This window comes from Anabas testudineus, chromosome 12 (genome assembly GCF_900324465.2).
Source record: "Anabas testudineus chromosome 12, fAnaTes1.2, whole genome shotgun sequence".
Taxonomy (NCBI): domain Eukaryota; kingdom Metazoa; phylum Chordata; class Actinopteri; order Anabantiformes; family Anabantidae; genus Anabas; species Anabas testudineus.
Window position 1 is genome coordinate 6589063 of NC_046621.1, and position 22651 is coordinate 6611713.

The 22651-nt window shown below is 39.3% G+C and overlaps 2 protein-coding genes across 11 annotated transcripts in view; one reads left to right on the forward strand and one right to left on the reverse strand.

Moving 5' to 3' along the window:
- Positions 1-2069: 2069 nt before the first annotated feature.
- On the reverse strand, positions 2070-4691 carry esm1 (endothelial cell-specific molecule 1). The gene is made up of 3 exons (XM_026353860.1): positions 4170-4691; positions 3556-3699; positions 2070-3362 (listed from the first exon to the last, which is right to left on the reverse strand). The coding sequence occupies exons 1-3, from the start codon at positions 4474-4476 to the stop codon at positions 3268-3270; spliced, it is 546 nt and encodes a 181-aa protein (XP_026209645.1). The 5' UTR covers positions 4477-4691; the 3' UTR covers positions 2070-3267.
- Positions 4692-5461: 770 nt separating this feature from the next.
- LOC113158345 (probable E3 ubiquitin-protein ligase HERC1) overlaps positions 5462-22651 on the forward strand; it is a 38196-nt gene continuing 21006 nt past the window's right edge. For 5 of the 10 annotated variants that reach the window (XM_026354195.1, XM_026354204.1, XM_026354194.1 and 2 more), the window contains exons 1-34: positions 5462-5555; positions 8367-9369; positions 10116-10211; positions 10294-10473; positions 10622-10834; positions 12291-12389; positions 12477-12573; positions 12669-12812; positions 13018-13145; positions 13292-13436; positions 13541-13712; positions 13956-14090; positions 14197-14362; positions 14573-14698; positions 15012-15236; positions 15318-15470; positions 15721-15853; positions 16043-16246; positions 16362-16583; positions 16716-16889; positions 17048-17180; positions 17368-17485; positions 17812-18013; positions 18105-18405; positions 18507-18555; positions 18632-18677; positions 19313-19566; positions 19859-20056; positions 20226-20346; positions 20452-20692; positions 20805-20971; positions 21140-21292; positions 21414-21511; positions 21653-21748. In XM_026354195.1, the coding sequence (XP_026209980.1) occupies positions 8398-9369; positions 10116-10211; positions 10294-10473; positions 10622-10834; positions 12291-12389; positions 12477-12573; positions 12669-12812; positions 13018-13145; positions 13292-13436; positions 13541-13712; positions 13956-14090; positions 14197-14362; positions 14573-14698; positions 15012-15236; positions 15318-15470; positions 15721-15853; positions 16043-16246; positions 16362-16583; positions 16716-16889; positions 17048-17180; positions 17368-17485; positions 17812-18013; positions 18105-18405; positions 18507-18555; positions 18632-18677; positions 19313-19566; positions 19859-20056; positions 20226-20346; positions 20452-20692; positions 20805-20971; positions 21140-21292; positions 21414-21511; positions 21653-21748 (5961 nt within the window). In that variant the 5' untranslated portion in view covers positions 5462-5555; positions 8367-8397. The remainder of the gene's footprint in view (positions 5556-8366; positions 9370-10115; positions 10212-10293; positions 10474-10621; positions 10835-12290; positions 12390-12476; positions 12574-12668; positions 12813-13017; positions 13146-13291; positions 13437-13540; positions 13713-13955; positions 14091-14196; positions 14363-14572; positions 14699-15011; positions 15237-15317; positions 15471-15720; positions 15854-16042; positions 16247-16361; positions 16584-16715; positions 16890-17047; positions 17181-17367; positions 17486-17811; positions 18014-18104; positions 18406-18506; positions 18556-18631; positions 18678-19312; positions 19567-19858; positions 20057-20225; positions 20347-20451; positions 20693-20804; positions 20972-21139; positions 21293-21413; positions 21512-21652; positions 21749-22651) is intronic. The other 5 variants (XM_026354202.1, XM_026354199.1, XM_026354198.1 and 2 more) reach the window with 5 other exon arrangements.

Consider the following 22651-nt stretch of genomic DNA (forward strand, 5'->3'; position numbering starts at 1 on the left):
TGTTCATGTGTTGTCTCCAATGAGCCTTGTCATTCTGCAGCTACAATAAACAACCTGTTGAGGAAGGGCCAAACTGTAAATACCAGAACATCTATTTGCAGTAAATCAGTGTTATTTACTACTCCGTTCACGCACCTTTGTTTCTGCAGAGGAGGCAGTGACGTGTTCAGGGAGTCAGATAAAGGGTATTTCTCACCAACTCTTTCCTGTTATTTTCCAGGGTCCTTTGTTTGGTTGCGAGACCTCGGCCTGTCGGTTCTCAGGGGAATAAGAGGAACATTCGAGCGTGAGCGCTCATGAACACTCCTGTCCTCGTACACAGACTGCTCCCATACCTGTCTATATCACTGCGTGCATGTTTCTGTGTCCTTGGACTGAAGTAATACAAGCCTGCAATGATTTCACGTCTATTTCATGAAATTCTATGTGTTGGTTACATGAACTGTAAAGATCAGGAAATTTGAGAATTTAATGGAAGAGATGTGTTATTTTAAAGCTTGATCCCACAGATTTTGTAGTTTTAGAACAAAATAGGAGATTACTTCAAACTCTAATGCTAGTCAAAGTTTTAGAAGAACTACTTGTCACTAATTTATTCAATTATAAGCGCATTTATGTTTAATATTTCAGAGAAAGCTCATGTGTTGACAGAGTTCGGCGACGGGCTTTAATTTAAATAATAATTGAATAAAGTGAACAGGAAATTTCTCCTCACTAAAGAAGTGGGAATTTGCAGTTCGTGTGTCACTTTTGGAGTGTCACTTGAAAAATTCCTGTCCTATGGGCAGACACAACAACAACAGGAAGAAGGACCATTTTCACAGGTGTCAGGAAGCACAGGAAATAAACAAGCTGAATACTGGAAAACATTTTTGTTCCATTAAGAGTTAGAGGTGAGGCTAATAAGGGATATTTTTAGCTGTGACAGGATTATTTAGAAAATGTCTGAGATGTTTGATACTTTAGTTAAATTTTCTAATTGGAGACTTTTTGGAGTACATTCAAAAACTTCATGTCAACACCATTCACTACACTTGTTAACACATTAACTTTCAAATTAATCCTGATCAGTCTGTATTTCAAAGACAGAAAACTGGACTTTCTTTGTCATGGTGATAGAGTAAGTTTTTCCTCTCTTCTTAATAAAGTAGCATTGAATACTGGCACGGCACACACATGCAAGTTAAAGATGACGTAGGTTTAAAAATGATTTATTAAAGTTCTGCTGCATAAGTTGTAGGTAGAGAAAAGTTGGGCCACCTTTATTGATGTTTTCATCCAGGAAGGAAATTCTTTTATACACTGTGTAGTCTTTAAAGCAATACCTTGAGAAATCAAACTCAAAATTTTAGAACACTTCTCAAGGTTGTGTGTTTCTACTGATGACTAATGCAAGTCTGTATTCTTGGATCATCCTGGAAGTTTTTATTTTTGTTTGCAGCCGCTCCATTTCAATGGAGCTTTATATGTAAGGCTTGGTTGAGAAAATTCTTGAAATAGCTGCTGAGTTTTTTAGAACCGGCAAATCCCACCGAACCTCTGCAGTTTTTCTTGTAATTCATAATAAAGGGTTTGATGGTACATGTTTTGTGCATGGGAACAAAGAATATTTTGCCATTTGTGGAAACTGAGAAAGTAGGGCGTTCCACAGCTTAACAGTCAAGAATGCCTAAAAAAATTCTCAGCACTAACAAGCACGTCTGCTCCTGGTTTTGGGTATACTGCTTCACTTTATTGTGGGAAACTAGACTCAAAAGCTTCCATTCTGCTAAAAAAAGAATTCTTCAACGTAGACGTCTTACCATTTTTACTCTGCTTAGAGAGGTTTGTTCCACTTCCCCTACATCCCAAGAATTTCCTGAGAATATAAGTGTCTCGTGTCATGACATGCAAAGTTTCTATTCAACATGTAGAGATGCCAAAATCTTGTAGAAATACTGCACAAAGTGAATATACAAGTTTACATGTCAGCATCTACCTTCAGTCTTTAGGACTCAGCCAGCATTTAATTAGATTTTAATAATTCAAAGATCCATAAAACACACCAAATCAAGGGATGTTTCAGCCAGATCATTTATTCCAACGTGATCCAGAGGTAACATGACAGAGCTTCTCATATTTTACTTAGAATCTATCCCAACCTTAACTCTCTAAGTTCTCACATGTTGTATATGAATTCAGTTCTCTAGTACAGTAATATTTCAAAGAGTATTGTGTGATGCTGAAACTTAAACCTGCCTAAAAGTCATCACCTATTACATTAGGTCTTCACAGAGCAAAAAAGGCAGTATGAAATGTATTCAGAGCATTAGGAAAGAAAATACAGCTATGGTTTGAATGTCGACATGATCGCTGGGGAAATTCAGGTAACTGGATAAAGCGAAAGAGAGGTTATTAGGAAAAAAATGCACTAGAGAGGCTCCAGCTTCATAGTAATGAGACAATAAACTGAAGCATTTGCAAGGACAACAATAGAATGACTTTGCTACATGTCCCAAAATGTTGTTGACATGAGACACGAAGAGCTCAGCTTCACTGAATATCTGAGGAAGAACCAGAACATCACAGTCTGCGAGGCTCAAAAAGCTCACGGAGACATAACATAACTTAATCATATCAAATAGCCATCAATAACTCTTTATTAAAACCACACCACTTTTATTCTCTGCATTTGTACATGATGCAGTGACTCTGGGAAATGACACACCACTAATTAAGCGATTACAAAAATGACGTGATGAACTCCAAATACCAACAGTGAGAGACACAGTAACTTTGTTTTAGTTGTATGAGCATGGCGTCATAAAGATGATATTTTCCAAAGCTGCTTTTCATATATACTGCATACAGTAAAAATCATTATGGAGAACTTCATAAAAACAAGTGGACTACAAGGAATCTATGAAAATGCTGCTGTATCTAGTTTAAAAATAACTGATTAGTCCTTTCTTGTGACATTAACTTTTAATCCTTCCTAAATAATTTATAAAGGCACTCCAATGAGAGAATCAAGTATATAATGAAGCTAATTGGAACAAGACAATTTTACTTAATTTATTCTACAAATAAAGAACAAAAAGAGAAACAGAGACGTTGAGGATGATAATACAGTCTGAATATTTCATAGAAAACATGACGCTGTCATAACGAAAACCAAACTTCAAATCAAAGTCAGAATCTTTTAGCATAATAAAATATATCTTTCGGTTCATTTATAAGTTATAATGCTACATTTACACTGAATAAATTCAGCCCTGTCAGCACTTGTCAGCGAGGGTTGAGCCGCTTTGGAGCAGTGGATCTGTCTGTGTGTTGATCTGTGCTCTGGGCGGTGCTGACTTCTCCTGAGCCCAATTCTCCCCCTGAAATACAAGTGATATATTCACTAATCTTTTAATCATTGCAACTGCAGATAAATGACATTTTTGAGAACTTAATTTAGTGAATAAGACATCTGAGTACTAATAGCACAGTTAGAATTAACCAATGATACAATCCCCTTGTGAAAAAGTAATATGATCAATCTGTGTTTAAAGGCATCTAAGTCCTTTTTACCTGCTTGTGGCTCAGTCTTGAGCTTGCTGGCAATTTTGGCGAAGAATTTGAGGGTGAGGCAGGCGCCTGTCTCCCTGTCACAAATACCTCCTTTGCAGTTGCACGTCTTGCGACACTCAACCCCGTAGGTTCCATACAGACAGTCTGTCAGGGTAGAAAACAAGATTTGGAACAAAAAAATTATGCAGGGAAAATGGTTTGAGCACCTGAATAGATCTGATGTGTGTTAATTATAAATTTAAAGGTGCTCAGTGTTCCAGGGAAACAGAGCACAGGCACAAAAAAATCATGGTCATTGGTCATCAGGTCATTGTTTCAATAATCATGTTCCAATGTCTCAACTCAAAGATTTACTTGTTAGAAAGACAATGGGCTTCTTATCAAGTTAAATAGCCAATTCATACTGGAAGGAAGGATCCACATGTCTGCACAACTCCCTCTATATTCAATGCTTATGTGGAAATGGGGTTCTTTATTATGAGAATTCCTAAAATGTATCCTGAAAGACTAATGATGGGACAGTGGATTTGGTGCAGCAGGGCATCACTATGTTCAAAATGCAGCATGCAAAAACAGCAGCAAGACTGGAAAAGGGGTGTTAAATGTGAGAATACCTTTGCAAATCCCATATTCGTCTCCATAGTCGTCTTCATCCTTGTAGAACTCGCAGAATAATCCCGGTCCGCACTTCACCCCGTGCATGCCCGACACTGTGCGGTAACAGTGCTCCCCTCTGCCGGCAGCGCAGACCTGACAACAGCCGCAGTCATCCAGGACCGTCCGTGCGCACCGCTGAGTCCCGCCGCACCGCTCCACGTTGCATTTGTCGGGGCAGTTCACCGCGTACTTGACGCTGGCGCCCCACGCCTCAGCATCTTGCGCTAGAAGCGAAGAGAGCACTGTGATGAGGAGGAAAGACATCACTGGATGCGGGGGAGAGTGCGGGGGAGAGTGCGGGGAGCTGCTGGTCTGCTGGACGAGAAGAGACAGAGAAGCGGATCACCTCTGGGGGAGACTTGTCTGGAGTGACCTACGGTTCATCAGGTTGCATGGTTATCAGCAATGAACAACTTTGTTTTGCACATGGCTTGCCCTCGTCAGTTTCCTCATTCCGGTGTTGTCGTCCTTTTTGCCAGTCAGCCCCCTTTTTAGAAATCCTGTTTGGATGTGGGATTAACTCTGGACCGCCATCCAGGAATTGAAACCGTGTGACCTGATGTCACAAGTTATCTTTGGTTTGTTTGTGTGTGTGTGTGTGTGTGTGTGTGTGTGTGTGTGTGTGTGTGTGTGTGAGCAACGGAACCCCCAAACAAATTGCATCAGGTTTGTCGTGACTGGCTTTGAAGTCAAGTTTATGAAAGGATGTTTATTATAGTAGTCTACATTAATGACACTATTTAACACAATGGAATGGCAATAAATCGACTTTATTAAATAATCTTGTTTAACATGAAATTTTCTTGAATGAAGAAAAAAACTAAATCACGCATAGTCTATTTTTTAGTGTAGGAAAAATAGGAAAAACAAAGAAGTGGCAATTACATAATTTAATCACAATGTAGTTGTTTTGAGGAGTGTTTCAAGATTAATGTAAGTAGCATTTTTATTTCTTTTTTATTTTAAGCAATAGCAGGGCCTAAACACATTTTCTGTGTTTTTCTGTTTGCAATTAATTGATTGCTAACGCAGGGTAAATGTTATATAAAGTAAAACACATACCCGAACCTGAGCTGCTAGTGTAACTGGTTTAAAAGGACACTCTAAAATTAAATATAAGATAAATAAAAACACGGAAAAGGTGAGAAGGTTGTGGACCGTCCCCACTCCGAGACACCAGGGGGCGCTAGTCACTCAACACAGTCTAACATGGGCAGGTTGAAAACAAGCAGGCGAAGGAGAGCGGCGACGAGAAGCTTCATGTGATGTGCGCGTCCGAGGGAGACCTCGCTGGGACAGGACGGGTAACGCAAATCATTTATCAGCGGCGGATTACTGTCAAGGTAACTTACATGTCTGCGGGTTACTTTATCTTCACAATACCCACGTTATCACGTTGATACGACGTTTACGAGCCACCGGGGTGCTTTGCTGAGGGCTGTCAGCCAACAAACGGAGGGGCTCGGTCGGCTTTGACAGCCACCGACCAGACTAGCCACTGCACTGCGTTAGCTCCGCTGCGTTACTGGGGGTTTGTGAATGACACGGCGAAGGCTGCGTCTCGGTTTTCACATATTTCGTTGTTTATGTCGATGCGGCGAATATGGCCACAGGGGAACGGTGAGCTAATAAAAAGCGAGGGATGAAATGGCTAAAGGATGTTGACAGACGCTTAAAGTAGGAACCCAGATAGAGCAGCAAAGGCGGGGCGGGGGTGTCTTTAATTGTAAATTAATTAGGGTGTCGGCTAATGTTGTTAGCATGAATGCTCAACTCATTACCTAACTTCTGACAGGACATCTCTCCACAGTAGTGAGCAGTAGAAGCTTATAATTAAGTTGCTGTCAGACATTTTGTAGCTCATATGTGGTTAATTAATATAATAATACTGCTTACATTAGCAATATTGTTGATTAACATCACTGTCTAAATGGTCGCTATGGTCAGGGTTGTCCTGGCAACACCATCTTATTGTGGATGACTTTCAAGCCCCAAGAAGTCAGAAGCTAAATGTAAAACTGTACCTCCTGTCCTGGGTTAGGAGGTAGGTTTGCAGTCTTCTCCCACCTGAGCTTAAAAATAAACAAACAAACAAAAAAACAAAAAAAACATCATCATCATAGGGAGGTGAGTAAGGTAAGGGGCATGTGGACCAGATGATACACGCACACAGGCTGTAAGGAGTGGATTTTAGACAGTGGCCCTTCCACCTATCTGAGTGCTGCACTGTCTTGTAATGTAGGCTGAATTCAGCTACTGTATCCTGCAGAAAAAAATAGTGTTGGGTAAAAAATATGTATAGTTTCTTGACATATTCTAAACTAAATGGTTGGATGCCACCTTGGGCATGAGAAAATTGTGTTTAGTACTTTCTAGCATTTTACTAACCAGCATTTATGATTCAATTAATAATTCAAAAGCCAATTAACATGATTAATGGATAAGAAAAATTATTGTTATTGTGGGCATGTTTTAAAATGTATATTTTCAAATTCAATGTCATAGTCAAAGAAGAAACTCTAAAATGTCTGACATTCAGATGCTTTGTGTAAAATGTCACTCGTCCTAATATCATTTACTTTTCCTTGCATCATACATGTTGCTGCCTGCATTTGAAGTTAGACATTAATATTTCTTTTTGATATTTAAATGTTATTTCATCTATTAACCTATAGGCCTGTATGTAAACCTACCTGAGCCTTCATGTTTTTATGTTATTTTATAGTTGACTGGCACATTGAAAGGATATTTACCTTAGTTTGTAGTTTGTGAGTTGAAAACATTGTTTTGTGTGTGTATATTCCAGGATAGATAAAGTCTGAAACAATAGCCAAATTCAAGAGGAATATTCATGTCCCTCAACTCTAGATAGTTTATAGTCAGTGATAGTTGCATCTCCTGTAGCTGGTGGTTGCTTGCTCATGGTTGTCTGACTGAAGAGTCCATTGCTATATCAATGCTTGCTGTTATTTTTGGTCGGAGTGGAAACCATATAGCCCAACAGGCCTCTGGCAGGACCAGAGAAATGAGTGTCTATGACTGTGGGCTATGATCCACAGCATGCATATGTGTTACAGGCTGTGACTATAATTTTCTTATTTGAGTTTCAGTTTTTGTACCAGTATTAAAAGCAAAAGTCTAATTTAATAATCAGAAGTACAGACTACATCTTCATAGGTGTTAGAAGTACTAATCTGTTGCTTGACAGGAACAAAAACTTACCTTGGGGTCACTATGATACAAAATTATTATTATTATTATTATTATTATTATTATTATTATTATTATATTATAGTATTGCATTACACCTTATGTAAATTATTTTTTAAAATCTAGTACTAGCCAACTGATTATTAAATCTGCTCTTTTACGTAGTTTAGAACTGGTAGGGTGAAAATCATAATCGTCATGTCACTGATATTTCAGTGAAATTAACCATCACAATGATGCAACATAGGAATACTGAAATCTGTATAATGTATTTCCAGGACAGTAGTTTGTTTGGAGATCCAAAATGTCCACACCATAGCAGCATCAAGCTTGCTCTTAAATAGTTTGCAAGGGAGACAGATGTGTGAGCGTTGCATGGGAATGTATGTAAGAGTATCATGGGGCCAACTTAAAGATGATTGCTATCACAACTGCATTCTGACTGAAGCAGGGAATCAGAATAAATTGATGGGAGGATCAGATTAGTATCACCTCTGTGCTTAATCTCTCAAACATTAGACAGAGCAGTATCATGAAACTTATACTTTTATATGAACATGTAAAGAACACATTCCTTTTTATATTTTGTAGCATAACAGCTTGAGAGACAAACGTCCTCTGATTAGTGTGGGTGTATTAGATTAAATCATAGGGTGAGCTGACCTAATTTAATGATACCCACTGGGCCTGTGGCCTGGATGTACTGCATGTTGAAAAGGTGCCAACAGTAAAGGGAACCCTGACACCTTTACAGTGAATTTACTCGGCAAGGAAGCACATTAGAACATTGGCTTTCAGCGTCAAATGTTGGCTGTAAATTGTTGAGAGACAAAAGTGTGATTTCATTATGTTAATGAAGAATGAGAAAGTGATGTGTGAGTTTGATAAATCTGCCAATCTGGCATGCTTAGTTCTTCTAATCATATTTCCTCTCTATTTTTCAGCTATACATCAGACTATAGATAATGCTCAGACATGGTACCTTGTCAGACCCATGTGTTGCTGAAATGGCAGGAGCACTTCAATAGCTCCTGGGCAGCAGAAGACAGTGTGCAGACAGCCAGGAGGGATAGAGCTGCTGTGCTTTACAATAAGCTCCTTCACAACAAGGAAGTGGTGACTTTGGCCCAGCCGGTGCAAGAACTCATAGGTCCTCGACTGCCAGACTTTGAGTGTGAGTCTAGTGCCTCAGCAGAGAAGGAAGAGTACCTTTCATCCCTGCTTCACAGCCAACGATGGCTGGCTCACCGCATGCTGACGCAAACCTCCTACACTTTGAGCCTCCATCATAGGCTCGTAGTTCTCCAAAGGATCTACTATGCACTTCATAGCAAATACCATGACAAATTCCGTGTACAGCTGCCCTCCCAGTCTACAGACAGTGGGACTGAATGTGGGCAACTTGAGCTGGCCTCAGAGCCTTGCCTACCAGGCGGAGTATCCAAAGTCAAGTCTGGTACAGATGTTCTGATAGAGATGGGTGTGAGGACAGGTTTAAGTCTGCTCTTCTCGTTACTGCAGCAGAACTGGAGATATGCAGCTTCCGTTCATCCTGAGTCGGTGCTTTGCAATGACGTACTTGCCACAGCATCCTCAGTGCTGGCCTCGCTACCACCACTCTCTCTGGCCAATGAGAATAAGATCCCATCAGTAGGGCTGGACTGCCTGGCACAGGTGGCTGACTTCCTGAAGAAGACATCAGTGAGCAGTGGGATTGGTGGTGCAGACCCCACTGGTCGGAGGCTGGCACTAGAGTTGCTGCTTGGCTTGGCCATACAGAGAGGCTCTCTGAAGTTTCTGCTGGAGTGGGTGGAGGTAGCTTTGTCTGCTTCCATGTCCTCTTTTACATCTACACTGTCTTCCTCCCCCTCACTAAGCTCCCAGCAGTCAGCTGGTGTGGGCTTTGATGTCATCCATCAAACACTTCTCCAAATGAGGCAATATTCGGTATGTTACATGTTCTTTTGTATTTGTAAGGACAGTATTTGTTTAACTACCTGTGTACTAATTCTTTTGTCTTGACATTAAACCATGGGAATTAGGATTTATTAGTTCTTGGAAGTTTTTTTTTTCCCAGTCCATTACATTAGATCACATGGAGCCATTACCACCCCAGTTATCACTCTGAGGATTATGTATAAAGTTTGGCTTTACCTTTGTCATCTTGCACAAATGGAGTTCCTGGGCCAGCAGTGGTTAATTCATACATTTGTATACGTACTGGTGATGGAGCCTGTTTGTTTGTTAAAAAAGAAAAATTCTTTACTGCCACATCCATCCTTGCTGCAGTCTGTCCTGTTTTAACAGTCTCATTTGAATCTTGGAGCGATACATTACTGTGCAGATAAGGATTAGGACTGAGTCAGTCTTTCTGTCTCTCTGGATACTGTATTCGTATTGGAGTCATCCTAAGCAGGCTAATCAGCTGTGCAATATTTCTGTACAAAGGACAGGGAAGTATTTCTGTAGAATTGACAGCCAGTGCTGTGTGTATTCTCAGGATACTGTTTTTTTAGATAACATATTATATATTTTTGGATATAAATCCTCCATATAAGTACAAAAATTTAAATACTATTTATGTTTTGGTTTCTGGTGAGATAATTTAGCACAGGCATAATATTTACATAGATTATGCCCTAGATTATATTATAAACACTGTGTTGGGGCTAAACACAAACATATTTTCCCAGGGTTTCCGTGGAGACTCTGTCAATACTCAGGTGCTCAAGAAGGATGTAGATGGACTTTGTCAACTTTCTCAGGCAGCTCTCTGCCTCTTTGAAGAGGTAACGGAGAATTAAGTTAAATAACGTACTATGTTAAGAAATTATTGATTTTAAAGGACCTCCCTTTCCTCTACTTTGACAGATTTGTAACTTAGCATCCTACTGCCTGTGCTCCAGCACTGATGTAGCTGCTCCTGGTACAGAGGGCGATGCAGTCATGGTGTATGTGTGGGGCAGCAACAGCAGCCATCAACTGGCAGAGGGAACTCTGGAGAAAATTCTTCTGCCCAAACTAACACAGGGTTTCAGTGATGCCCAAATGGTATGGCTACCCATATAAGATTAACACATAATTCACTTATACCAGAATCGCTGTACTGTTGTGCACCAGAAAGGCCTAATTTAAAAATTACATAATTCTGCTGTTGTACAGCCTTTAAATGCTTGTATCTCCTTTGTCCTTCTTTTAGATTGAGGCGGGTCAGTACTGTACTTTCTCAGTATCTGCAGATGGTTCAGTGAAAGCGTGTGGAAAAGGCAGCTATGGGCGTCTGGGCCTGGGAGACTCCAACAACCAGTCCATGCCCAAGAAACTTGTACTGGAGCCACATAGGAACATGAAGAAAGTGTCATCCTCTAAGGGCTCTGATGGTCACACTTTGGCCATTACTGTAGAGGGAGAGGTACGTAGGTAAAATTACTATTGGTTGTGGATGCAGACTTACTAGTACATATTTAAAAGGTTTGTTTAAAATATTTTTTGAAGTGGAATTACCTCACTGTATTTTTTTGTTTTAATATATAATTCACTTAATAGTAATATGTAGCACTGACACTTTGAAAGGGGTACTGCAGTCCAAATTCAAGTTTTTTTTTCCCACACCCCACCTCCCCATACTTGAAGCTCATGTGAGTTGCCAGGTAGACGACAAACATATACAAATGAGCTCAAGACGAGCAAAACATTAAAATTTGAAAATGACAAGAATCTACGCTGTATGCTATGCTTTTGAAGCTAAAGTTTAGTGTTTTTGTTGTTTCAAAATTATATACCTGCGCAAGTATTATTCTGTCAGTGTCAGTCCGATGCAGGCTGGTTATAAGTACCACAGCTAAAGCTAAGCCCTAAAAGCAAACACCCATTGCTGCAGAAATAAAAACTCTTTTCAAGCCCCTGATATCACATTTCTCAATTTAACAGATAATGTTTAAATAATTTTAAATTTATATTTGAGAACTGTTCTTGTTGCAGACAATGCAGATCTCAGTTATAAAGTAACAGAGTGCATCCAGTGAAGCCGGTGAGGACTGGTCAGGTGCCGATGATATAAGACGCAGAGGCGGAAAGATTGAGCTAGAGGAATGGTGGCAAAGAGAGGAGGAGGAGGAGGAGAAGAGAGTGCAGCTCAGCTTTCTCCTCCAGTGTGACTGATAGCATTTTATGTTACCATGAGGAAGCCAGCCAGCATAGTCGGAATCACTTCAGCTCTGTATGAAATAGTTGCTGCCTTTATAAACCAGCTGCACACACACTCTAGAGTACGAGTACCAGTACTTGAAAATTAAAATTAATTAATATAACCCACCCTTCTAGTATTTGATCATTTAAATTTGCTCTCTGTCTTAAAATATATGTGGGCTCTAAGCTGTTTCATGGCTGGCAACCAGTGGTGTACAAATGTTAGTGGGCAAATGTGCAGTGGGTACGCTCACAAGGACCAAAACGGCTACAGAGACGTTCTAGTCTGCAACAAACACTATGAAAGAGAGTCTATAGTCTGTTGCATTGTTGTCTGAAAAGCCAATATTTTAACTTATCATGTTGCTTTAATTTCTGCATATAAATAAGGGAACAAATTTCGACTTTGCTCACATAATGAGTATCTCATTTTTAATGTAGTGCATGGAGGAAATTGTTCCATTATTTATGCACCTAACTGTATAAAGGTTATTGTATTATTTAGTATAGTAAATATAGTTTATATTGTTACTTCAAATAATAGGTTTACCTTAAAACCTGTAGTGTAAAAAAAGAACAAAACACAAATGAGAGCAACGACTCCTCGTCTATCTGTGTTCGTGAGATTTTAATTCATTTATTTATCTTTACTGTGAATGTTCTCAAAATGTTTCTTGCAGGTGTTCAGCTGGGGGGATGGAGAGTATGGGAAATTAGGCCATGGCAACAGTGCTACACAGAAGTACCCCAAAATAATTCAAGGACCGCTTTTAGGCAAAGTAAGCATGAAAGACAGTAATGTAAAAAAAGGTCAGAAAATATTGAACATTTGAATATTGTTTTGCATGTAACCATGTCCTTGCCAGGTTGTTGTTTGTGTGTCTGCTGGCTACAGACACAGTGCAGCTGTGACCAGTGATGGAGAACTTTATACATGGGGAGAAGGGGACTTTGGCAGACTTGGTACTCAAGTTACTTGTTGTCATTTGTCTCAACAGTTTCCAAGTGCAGTCCATCTTCTACTATGTTAGTGACATGGTGTGTTTCTCCCTGGAAAGGTCACAGTGACAGTCAGAGTCGAAATGTGCCCACACTGGTGAAGGACATCAGTAGTGTAGGTCAGGTGGCCTGTGGCAGCTCCCACACAATAGCGGTGGCACAGGATGGACGCACTGTTTGGTCTTTTGGAGGAGGAGACAATGGTATGTTGACAGATAACACGGCATTACACATGGAGTGGAAATTAAGCATTTGTTTACAAAATACAGAAATTTACTTGACATAAAAATCTGATGCTTTTCATGTAAACAACACAGGACACCATAGCCCTTATTTTGTGTTCATAACAGAAATATCTTGAGCTACCGTGAACTTATGGTAGTACTCATGTATGACTCATCTTTGCAGGTAAACTAGGTCATGGAGACACAAATCGTGTGTATCGCCCCAAAGTCGTAGAGGCCCTGCATGGATTCATCATCAGGAAAGTGTGTGCAGGCAGCCAGTCATCTCTTGCCCTTACCTCTGCAGGACAGGTGAGATATGGCATTTTGGGTCAGACATAGCAAAGTTAATTTGCTAGTTCTAGTTCTACTGAGCTGCTGACATCGTAAATTCAACAGTGACATAGATGATTATGTCATTAATGCATTGCATTGCTCTTATTTGTGTTTTCCATTAGGTGTTTGCATGGGGTTGTGGCTCATGTTTGGGATGTGGCTCTTCTGAGACTACCTCTTTAAGACCCAGGTTCATAGAGGACCTGAGTATCACCAAGATCATTGATATCTCATGTGGAGACAGCCACTGTCTTGCTCTGTCTCATGGTATGGTGCCTACAGTAGTCACTCAGATAATTAGACAAGTTTTAAATAGGATGTTTAAAATTTGACTGTATGTGCTCTGTAATGATTGCCTTTTCTGTCATCAGAGAATGAAGTGTATGCTTGGGGGAACAACACCATGGGTCAGTGTGGGCAAGGCCACACTTCTACACCAATTACCAAACCCAAGAAAGTGCTAGGTCTAGAGGGGGTGTCAATCCAACAAATCACTGCTGGCACTTCACACAGCCTTGCTTGGACTGCAGTTCCAACTGACAGGTAAAGCCTCATCTTTAACAAATGTAAGTAAATTGTTTCATGATTACTATAAGTCTCTTAACATCTGTTTTTTGTAGTTGTTTTGCTTTCTTGGTGTATACAATATGTGCTATTCCTCTACTATGTTGAAATGTGGTTTCAACAAAGTCAGAACTGGGTCTATGTGTTGCAATTCTTTAATTGAGTGTTCAAAATAGTTTTTTTGTCCTGCCACAGATGTTAAGTGACTTAGTTTTTTCACAGGCAACTAGTTGCCTGGCACAGGCCCTTTTGTGTCGACTTGGAAGAGAGTACATTCACCTACCTACGCAACTTCCTGGAAAGTTACTGTGATGGCATTGAGAATGACACACCCCCTCCACCGTTTTTATCTAAAAGGTGCACAATTACCTTAAGACCTTACAATGAAATATTGAGTTACCTATAGGTTGTAGTTATATCTACTCAACTTACACTCCTATTGTTCTCTGTCTCTATTAATAAGGGACCACCATCAGTTTCTTTTGCTGTGCATGAAGCTGCTGTCCATCCATCTGTCCTTGGCACATGCTGGGGGGACTGGTGCAATGGTTTTAGGGGCTCAGGGCAGGCCCCTCAGAAACCTGCTATTCAGGCTTATAGACACCGATATGCCGGATTCCATACAACAGGTAAAACAAGAATATGTTATAGACTACTTTCATAATATACTACACTGACTATAACACTAATATACATGAAAAAAGGAAATTGAGAAACTGTTTAAGTTGACTGCTTGTATAAGATTCAATTGTTTCAATCAGTGTGTCTTCATCAAAACAAGGATGTAATTGTACATATTTATTATAGTAAACATTAATGATGTTCTCGTCCATCCTCAGGCAGTTCTAAACACATTGTCCATCGGGGCATACCTGCTGCTGCCTCCTCTGAGGGAAAGAACAGAGCTGCTCCTCTCTCTGCTTCCTCAGGGCCCACAGAGCTTGAATGTCCTCTCTAAAGGACAGGTATGTAGAGCCATTTTGTGCAGTTTTAAATTTGCATCATTACATCATTAAACAATGTATTCGGCTTTTGTCTTTTACCTGGATCCAAGGTAAGATTGCCACAAAATGGAAGAAGCTAGCAAACAGTAGGCTTGTCAATATTGCTGTGCCAACTTGCAGTGTTGCTAGGCAATATGGGAAGACTTCTTGAATGTTGTGAAAATGTGTTGATGTAAAATCATTTTTCTTTCCCTTTAGGAATATTTTAGTAACATCACATGCAAATGATCAAAACCAGAGTCCTCTCTTCTTCTTCCCTCTAAATCTTCCAAAGCGTCTACAGTTAGACATGGTTCTCAGCAGCCTTCAGGACCAGAGCCATGTAGCTTCTCTACTAGGCTACAGCAATTTTGGGGAAGTGACAACCATGGGACCCCCTCTCACACCCGCTATGTCAGTCCGGCCACCTTCTTCATCCAGCTCTGTTGAGGCCTATGACCTACTGCACTTAGCAGAAGTGCTGCTCAAAACCCTGCTTCTCAGCATAAGCTTTTACACGGTATGGTATAAAGACTTTTTCAATTTTTAAATTTCAGTTAAAGATTTTTAGTTAAGTCCTTCTCATTGTCTTTGTGTATAGGAGCGGTCATTTGGGGAATTGGAGAAAAACAGTGACAAGCAGCTCTACAGTGATAGCCAGGGACAGACTGATCCTCCCTGTCACTTCCACCAGCTCCTTTCTGGACTTCACAAACACCTGCTTGCCCATTGCTACATTCAATCTAGCCCTGAGGTACACAACAGAAAGAACTACAGTATATACCCTGAAAAATGTACAACACAGTATTGAAAGTAAAAAGTTTTAATACCTGCCTGCGGTCACACATTTGTCAGTAATCATATGCAGAATATCTAAACCTTCTTTTTTTTTTTATATATATATAAAGCTCTGTTGCATTTTATTTATTTTAAATTCAGTAACCCCTTGATATATATATATATATAATTTATGATTTTACTTAAAATAATCTACTTTTCTGTAGGATGATAGTAGTGTAATGCTACTTCAGGAGCATCTTTGTCTGTTGCTTCCTTGTGCGGCTGAGACACTCAAAAGATCCACCGAACTGTTAAAGGAGAGTTCCTTGGATAAACAAATTATCAAGAAACTACATGGTAAGAATAATGGCTTTTAACAAATGTGTGCCAATACAATCTATTCATATATTATGTATATATTAATATGTATATTTTAAAGCACTGTACATTTGGGTCTGTCAACACTGAGGTATAAATTGATTTGATGATAAACGGTCACTCTAATTCCCCTCTTTTTTTTTTCTTCTTTTTTTTTTTTTCCCCTAGTGGTGTTGTACAACTCTGTGGCTGGCAACCTGCTGTGCCAGGTGATGTACTCCTTGCTGCTGCTGCCACTGGGCACAATTCAACCTCTTCTCAGTCATTTACTGACCTTGTTGGAGCACCTCAATGACTACAACAGGTTACTGCCAGGTATAGGCACACTGGAGGAGCAAGAACTGGGGATGGAGGATCAGAAAAACTGTTTAGGTCAGTAGATTTACACCTACTTGCCTGACCCCCAGATTTGTCCATAATTATTGTGTCAGTGTTTCTTTTTCTTCCAAAGAATGGCAATGTTTTACATTTAAAGTATTGTTTACAGAGAGTGAAAGTGAAAATGAATGCATCAGACAGCAGCAACCAGAAGAGGAGTGCAAATGGGTTTGGCTGTTGGACCTGGAGCGGTCTGTAGCGTTGGCTGTCGGCCGTTGCCTTGGTGGTATGTTGCAAGGCCCCCCACCATCACTCCAGGAGAAAGCATCAGAGTTCTGGCTATCAAATGTCCTTCTCAGGAATGGCCTTGAGATGGACTTTGAACAGCTGGGTAGGAAAACATACTGCACACTGTGTAGACTTTAACATGACATGCTAATGTTTCGTTTAAATAAATACCAACTGAATGAAGTTGTGTTACACTGATGTGTCTACATGTCCCATATGATGCTTTGTCCTGTAGACTCTAGCATGGCCTGGATAACTGAAACAGTACTGTTGGGCAGTAGGGATGCCAGGCTAGCTGAAATAAGTGTGAATGAGGAAACCAGGACTTTACTGGAACTGGCACTGGGATCCTCTAGAGGACTTGCAGGTGGCCAGTGGCGTAAGATGGAGGATTATGCCCACAGCAAAGGTACTTTGCTATAATTGACTTTTACAAATTTGTAATACAGGGTCTGTGAATATAAAGCAAAGGTACCTGCTATAAACAATGTATTATAGTTTATTTATTTTTTTTAAATTAGTTTGTTACCTTTTTACTAATGAATCTGTATTGTTTTACTATGCAAGCAGAATGGGAGAGTGGAGGCTCTTCAGCGAACTGTTTGCTGCAAACTGTCTGTCGCTGCAGTCTAGCTGCTCTGCTGAAACACACTGGGCTGCAGAATGAGGCTTGTTGGCAGGACAGGTCAGAAACACAAATGTAATTGTTACTGAATTGCCTCCTCATGCATATTTTTTTTTTGACACACTAAAAGCTCCAGTTAAATGTTCTTTGTCTTTTCTAAAGACTGGAACAAAGATTATTAATTAGTCTGCATCTAGATTGCAATGCAGGGCATTATGTATTATTAACTAATTATGCACCTTTCTACTCTGTCTTGAGACAGATATGAGCCCAGCGAGATGCTCTTAGATGTCTATGAAACTGTTTATAAAGTTCGAACCACACTGCTGGCCCTTAAAAACTCTCCAAGGACATCACAGGTGCAGCCTTCTGCTAAACAGGTACCACTGCTGTTACTGACAGAGCTAGATTATTACAAAGAGTCATTTGTAAGTAATAATATACAGCTTAATATTTGTACTTAAAATCTTACGAGAAATTATACTTGGTTGTGGTTAATGTAACTGATAAACCCTAATAGAGACATGATAGATCTGAATTAGATGAAGATAATATCACATTCTATGACAAATTAATGCAAAAAACATGAAATTCCATGGTTCACATACTTTTTCTTGCCACTGTACAATAAAGCCACTCAGATATTGTCTCATCAAACATGTATTAAACAAAATAATTCCTATATCTTTGCTGTCTTAAATTGCAGACCTCTCAATCTCCCCAAAGTCCTGATGCACATAGGCAAGAGCCAGGCACCTCAGTGGAGCCAGCAGAAAAAGATTCTGAGCAGCAGTCAGGAGGTCGTTGTAGCCGGGAGGTGCAAGTGACCCCACCTCCCACAGCCAACCACAACCAGGATGAGGTTCTAGAGGAGGATGCATTTGGCAATAGCCGTATGTACCTGTCAGGTTAGAAAACGATATCTCTATTCCTGTCCTTACTCCAGGAGCATTATGAATGTACACATAAAATTTTCAAGTGGCTTTCCTGTGTCTGCAGAAGTCTTAGAATCATTCATGGCCACCCGGGAGGCGATGCAGGTACAGCAGAATGTGACTGTGTACGAGTCATTTGGAACTTCCAACCTCCCCAGCAGCATGGAGAGCCCCGACAGCCCAGAGAGGGAGCCAGATCCCAAACAGCAGTGGGAGAACCAGAGGGAGTCTGATGAAAGTTTGTCTTTCCCTGCTGCCTGCCATCTGGTGGTGTCCCGCTGTCTCTTCCTCCTGCTGGGAGTCAGGCCTGCTTGGATAGAACCCAGTGAAAGGGAGACTAGTCAGTCTATGAACACTGGAGCAAGGTAGAGTTTTTTCATGTTGTGTTTTCCTTGTTTTAGAACAGTTCTATTTTCAGTGAGCTGTTTCTAACTGTCCCTAACTGTCTTTAACAACCTGCTTTTAGGAAATCATCAACAGAATCATTTACAATGGCTGCTGATAGCAGAAAACAGGTAAGTCTTGTACTTTATAAAAATCTTGCCTGAAGCCTGCTTGGCAGTTCTAATGCTCTGTCTTTGTCTCATATAGTCTGACCATTCAAAAAACTCTTTGGGCTATTCCAAGAATAAAATGGGTAAGTGGAACAGGCTTACTCCTAAATAAGTTTATTATTAAAATATTTTTAAAGAAATGCGTATATAAAGACCTATAGACTTGTATAATTAACACCACTCTCCTGGCTGTCTGCTAAATTAAAGGCTTAACCTATCTTAACATAAAGATTAGAAATGGGGAGACACAACATGATACGTCCAAACCTTCTGTAAAACAACAAAGTGTTGTATTTGTACTTTGCTTTTTGTATGTAGTAACTAAACAATATATTTTTGTATGGCTATATTTAACAAAGTAAAATAAAATAATCAAATCAAAATCAGGAAAAATGCAGTCAGTAAGCTGATAACACTTATCATAATGGTGTTTTTTCCCTTTATACAGCTATTTCACTGTTTTATGCTAATCTAATGAGACTGACTGTAGCCCTATGTTTAAAGAATACATTTAAGACTGGTATCAGACTTAGACAGTGGACAGATTTCCCTAAATGTTAACTAAAACTTTACAGCTGCATTATTTGTAGTCCTGTGTCAGTAGTCTCAAATGTTGTTATTGTACTTTTTGAGTTTGAATCTTGTTCAGTCAGCACGTCTCTTAATATTTTAGTGAGAAAACAATATTTCTTTTATTGCTCTGGTGTGTCTGTTCCAGGCTTACCTCTGTGTTCTCTGGGCATCATGAAAGACGCTTGGGATCGCCTTCGACAGTGTATCAGCCCAGCCACTGCTATGTCCCACTGTGGCAACAACCCCTTGCCAATTCTTAACCAGGTGTTCCAGTTTGTCTGTGGAAACCTGATCCACTCGTCGTCCTCCTCACCAACACTGCCAGGTGGTCAGACGTCTAGTCAGGCAGATCCAAAAGCCATAACGTTTGCTATACTGCAGCAGCAACAGAGGGCTGAGGTAAGATTTTTTACATATTTTATATTATTTTATAGTATTACTAACTACCACGTAAAGAATACTGTAGAGTAATTATACCTCTGCAGCACAAGCTATTTGTTCACCCATCGAATTGATCTTGTATATAGTGCTAAATATCTTGTGTGTGTGTGTTATCAGAGATGGAATCAAGATTTAAAACATGCAACACAATTTGCAGAATAAAAATGATCTGTCACACATAGTGTTTTTCTGTGAGTGACTGTTAACAATTTCATCATTAATGAATTGGTAATTTTACTGTTATTACCAGGTTCGTCTAGAGGCCTTGTGTCAGATGTCTTCGTTCCTGTCTAAGATGGAGGAAAAGAGCAGTGGGTTCACGGTCTCTCCTCAGTTTCCTGCATTGCTGCAGTCTGTGCAGCTTCAGTTCCTCTCTGGATGCTTTGCTTTGGGAACACAAATCATTGGCTCTCATTATGGAACTAATTATGAGATGCAGCATTACATGGTAAATGTAATAACCGTGCTATCCCAGTGTTTTGCAGGTGTTTATAATTAGAAAAATGACTGAGGAAGAATTAATATTTAATTTATCTAGATAGAAAGAAACATTGATATTTTATTCATTTCTTTCTCATGACCATGTTGTTGTTTAAATTACTCTTATGTCAATGCAGTCTGGTACGCAATCAGCTTCCATCGATACGCAAAAAGCACTGCAATCTGCAGCCCAGATCTTTTACCAGCAGGTCGTGTGTGTCCTCAGACAGAGGGTCCTATTGGAAAGGGAACATCCAGGTTTGTTCATAATTTGCATTTATAACTACCTTATACTAATACCCACAGGTAGTTTTTTCTGCTGTATTTTAGATTTTACTTTTAATGTGTCTTAATCACACCCAGGTTCCTGCCAGCACCTTTTACTAGCCACTATGTTTGCACTGAATTTCTGCCACAAACCAGTGGACCTGGTGCTGGTTATCAAATCTGGCATCTTGGAAATCCTTTCCATGCTGACCAACAATAGCTGTGCTCTAATAAACCAGGGCTGGTTTGCTGCCTCCACATCTGGATCCATGCTATTGAGTGGGGCTGTTAGACTAGCTTGTGCCCGCCTGCTTCAGATATTGACTGTAGCTGCAAGGTAAGAATCCAAACACCTCAGACAGCTCTGAAATAGTGTGCCCATAGTGTTAAGCTCAAAATGCACTTCAGTGTTTATATTTGTGTGACAAAATGTCTTGTTTTGTTCTCAGCTCTTGTGAGGATTTACTGCCTATTGATGTATCACACTCTCTGATGGAAGTGATGTGTGAGCAGCTTCAAAATGTCCTGCACGCATTCCACCAAAAACAGAGAGCGGAGAGAGATATAGCTGAGAGAAAAGATCTGGACTCCAGCAGTAAGAGCACAAATCCAGTTGGTATGGAAAATAAAGGTCCACTAAACATCACTGTCAATGCTATATAATTAAAAGAGCACATTACAATTCATTATCTTAAAGAAAATATATGTAAGTAGAATTTCTAAACTGATTTATTTAAATACATTTTAGTGTACAGTTTCTTTCTCTCTGTTTTTTCTGTTTCAGGAGTGGAAAAAAGCAAAGTGGTTGAATCCCAACTTGCAGATTTCCTAGTGTTTCTGAGACGTGTACTGTCTTTAAGAGTAATGAAGAGACTTTCTACCTTTGTCAAATGGATTGAGCCACTCATGGCCATTATTTCACATAAGTGCAATTTAGGTAAAACACTGGAAAATTATTTACAACAGTATTAATATTAAATATTAATATATTATTAACAATATTAAAATGCGGAACAATTTACATGTGTTCCTTTTAATTTCTTTTTTTCTGTTGTCAGGATCTCCATGTTTCCATAACCTTCGCACTAAGCTTTTGGCCTTCCATGTTTTAGAAAGACTGTTACCAGCTTGTTCTGAGTCAGTCCAAATTCAACAGGTACTGTATAAAGCAACATGCACTGTTTTGAAGTATTCTATCTATCATGTATTCATTATAAAAATTACATAGTAAGATTGAAATTGTATATTACACACTGAAATTATGCTATTTGGTTCTGTTTTTCCTGTCTTTTTGTAGATTGTTAAACAATTATTTCAGCTGTTGTCTGATTATATGTGGGAAGAACCACTAGTTGAAAGGAGCCATGTGGAAACAGCTGAAAAAGACACAGGGGTAATTACTTGAACAAAGCTATTTATTACGTATGTATTATTATAACTTTTAATGCTACCTGAATACTGCTGTACACTCTGTAGTATAAACAATAATTCCCATTCTCTTGTTTTTGCCTCATGTCAAAGTGTCTTTGGGGAACACGCTAAACCCCAGCAGTTGCCTCAGCATGTGCATTTTAACTGCACCATAATCAGCGTTTCCTGTATTTCCCCACGGTGATAATGTGGTTAACATTTTAAAATAAAACAGTAGTAATACATAATTATTACTATATCTAAATGATCTGCAAATCTGAAAGGATCTAATAAGGCAAAAACAGAGCAACTATTAAATACAGAGTATGTGGGAAAAATGGTAAAGGTTCTACTTTGCACTGGAGCAACACACCATTTGTAATTGATATTTGTTAAAGTTTTCAAGTGTTATACAAGATGTGGCTGCTGTGCCTTCAGAATATGTATGCATATGTTTTTTTTTTTTTTTGTAGGTATTATTGAAAGTGATGTATTACATGTATTTTATAAACATAGTACAAATGCTGTTATTGTTTTAACTGTTCTAAAATAGTGAATGAATCCAGTTATTCAAGAGAAAATGCTGTGTTTAGGTATCTGGCAGTGACTAAACTGAAACAGCAGGGCTACTTGATAGAACAGATGGGTGTGTTCTCCATGATGAAGTAGGATGAAAAACAATAAAAACACACTTAATTAGTGTCAAATTACAAAGCATATTACACAAATGTAAAATGTAACCCTAGAGTGTAATATGCTATATTTGTTAATACATTTAAATGTTTTGCTATTTCTTGTTTTAAGGAGTTGTGTGTATTGTAGTATTGATTGAATTACATTATTATTTGTACAGTTAATAAACATTTATGGTTAAGTGCTTAACAGT

Coding starts and splice junctions, on each gene's coding strand:
- esm1 (XM_026353860.1), bottom strand. CDS start 4,476: ATGTCTTTCCTCCTCATCACAGTGCTCTCTTCGCTTCTAGCGCAAGAT. Junction 3,700..4,169: donor CGAATATGGGATTTGCAAAG/GTATTCTCACAT, acceptor CTACCCTGACAG/ACTGTCTGTATGGAACCTAC. Junction 3,363..3,555: donor CAAGACTGAGCCACAAGCAG/GTAAAAAGGACT, acceptor CTTGTATTTCAG/GGGGAGAATTGGGCTCAGGA.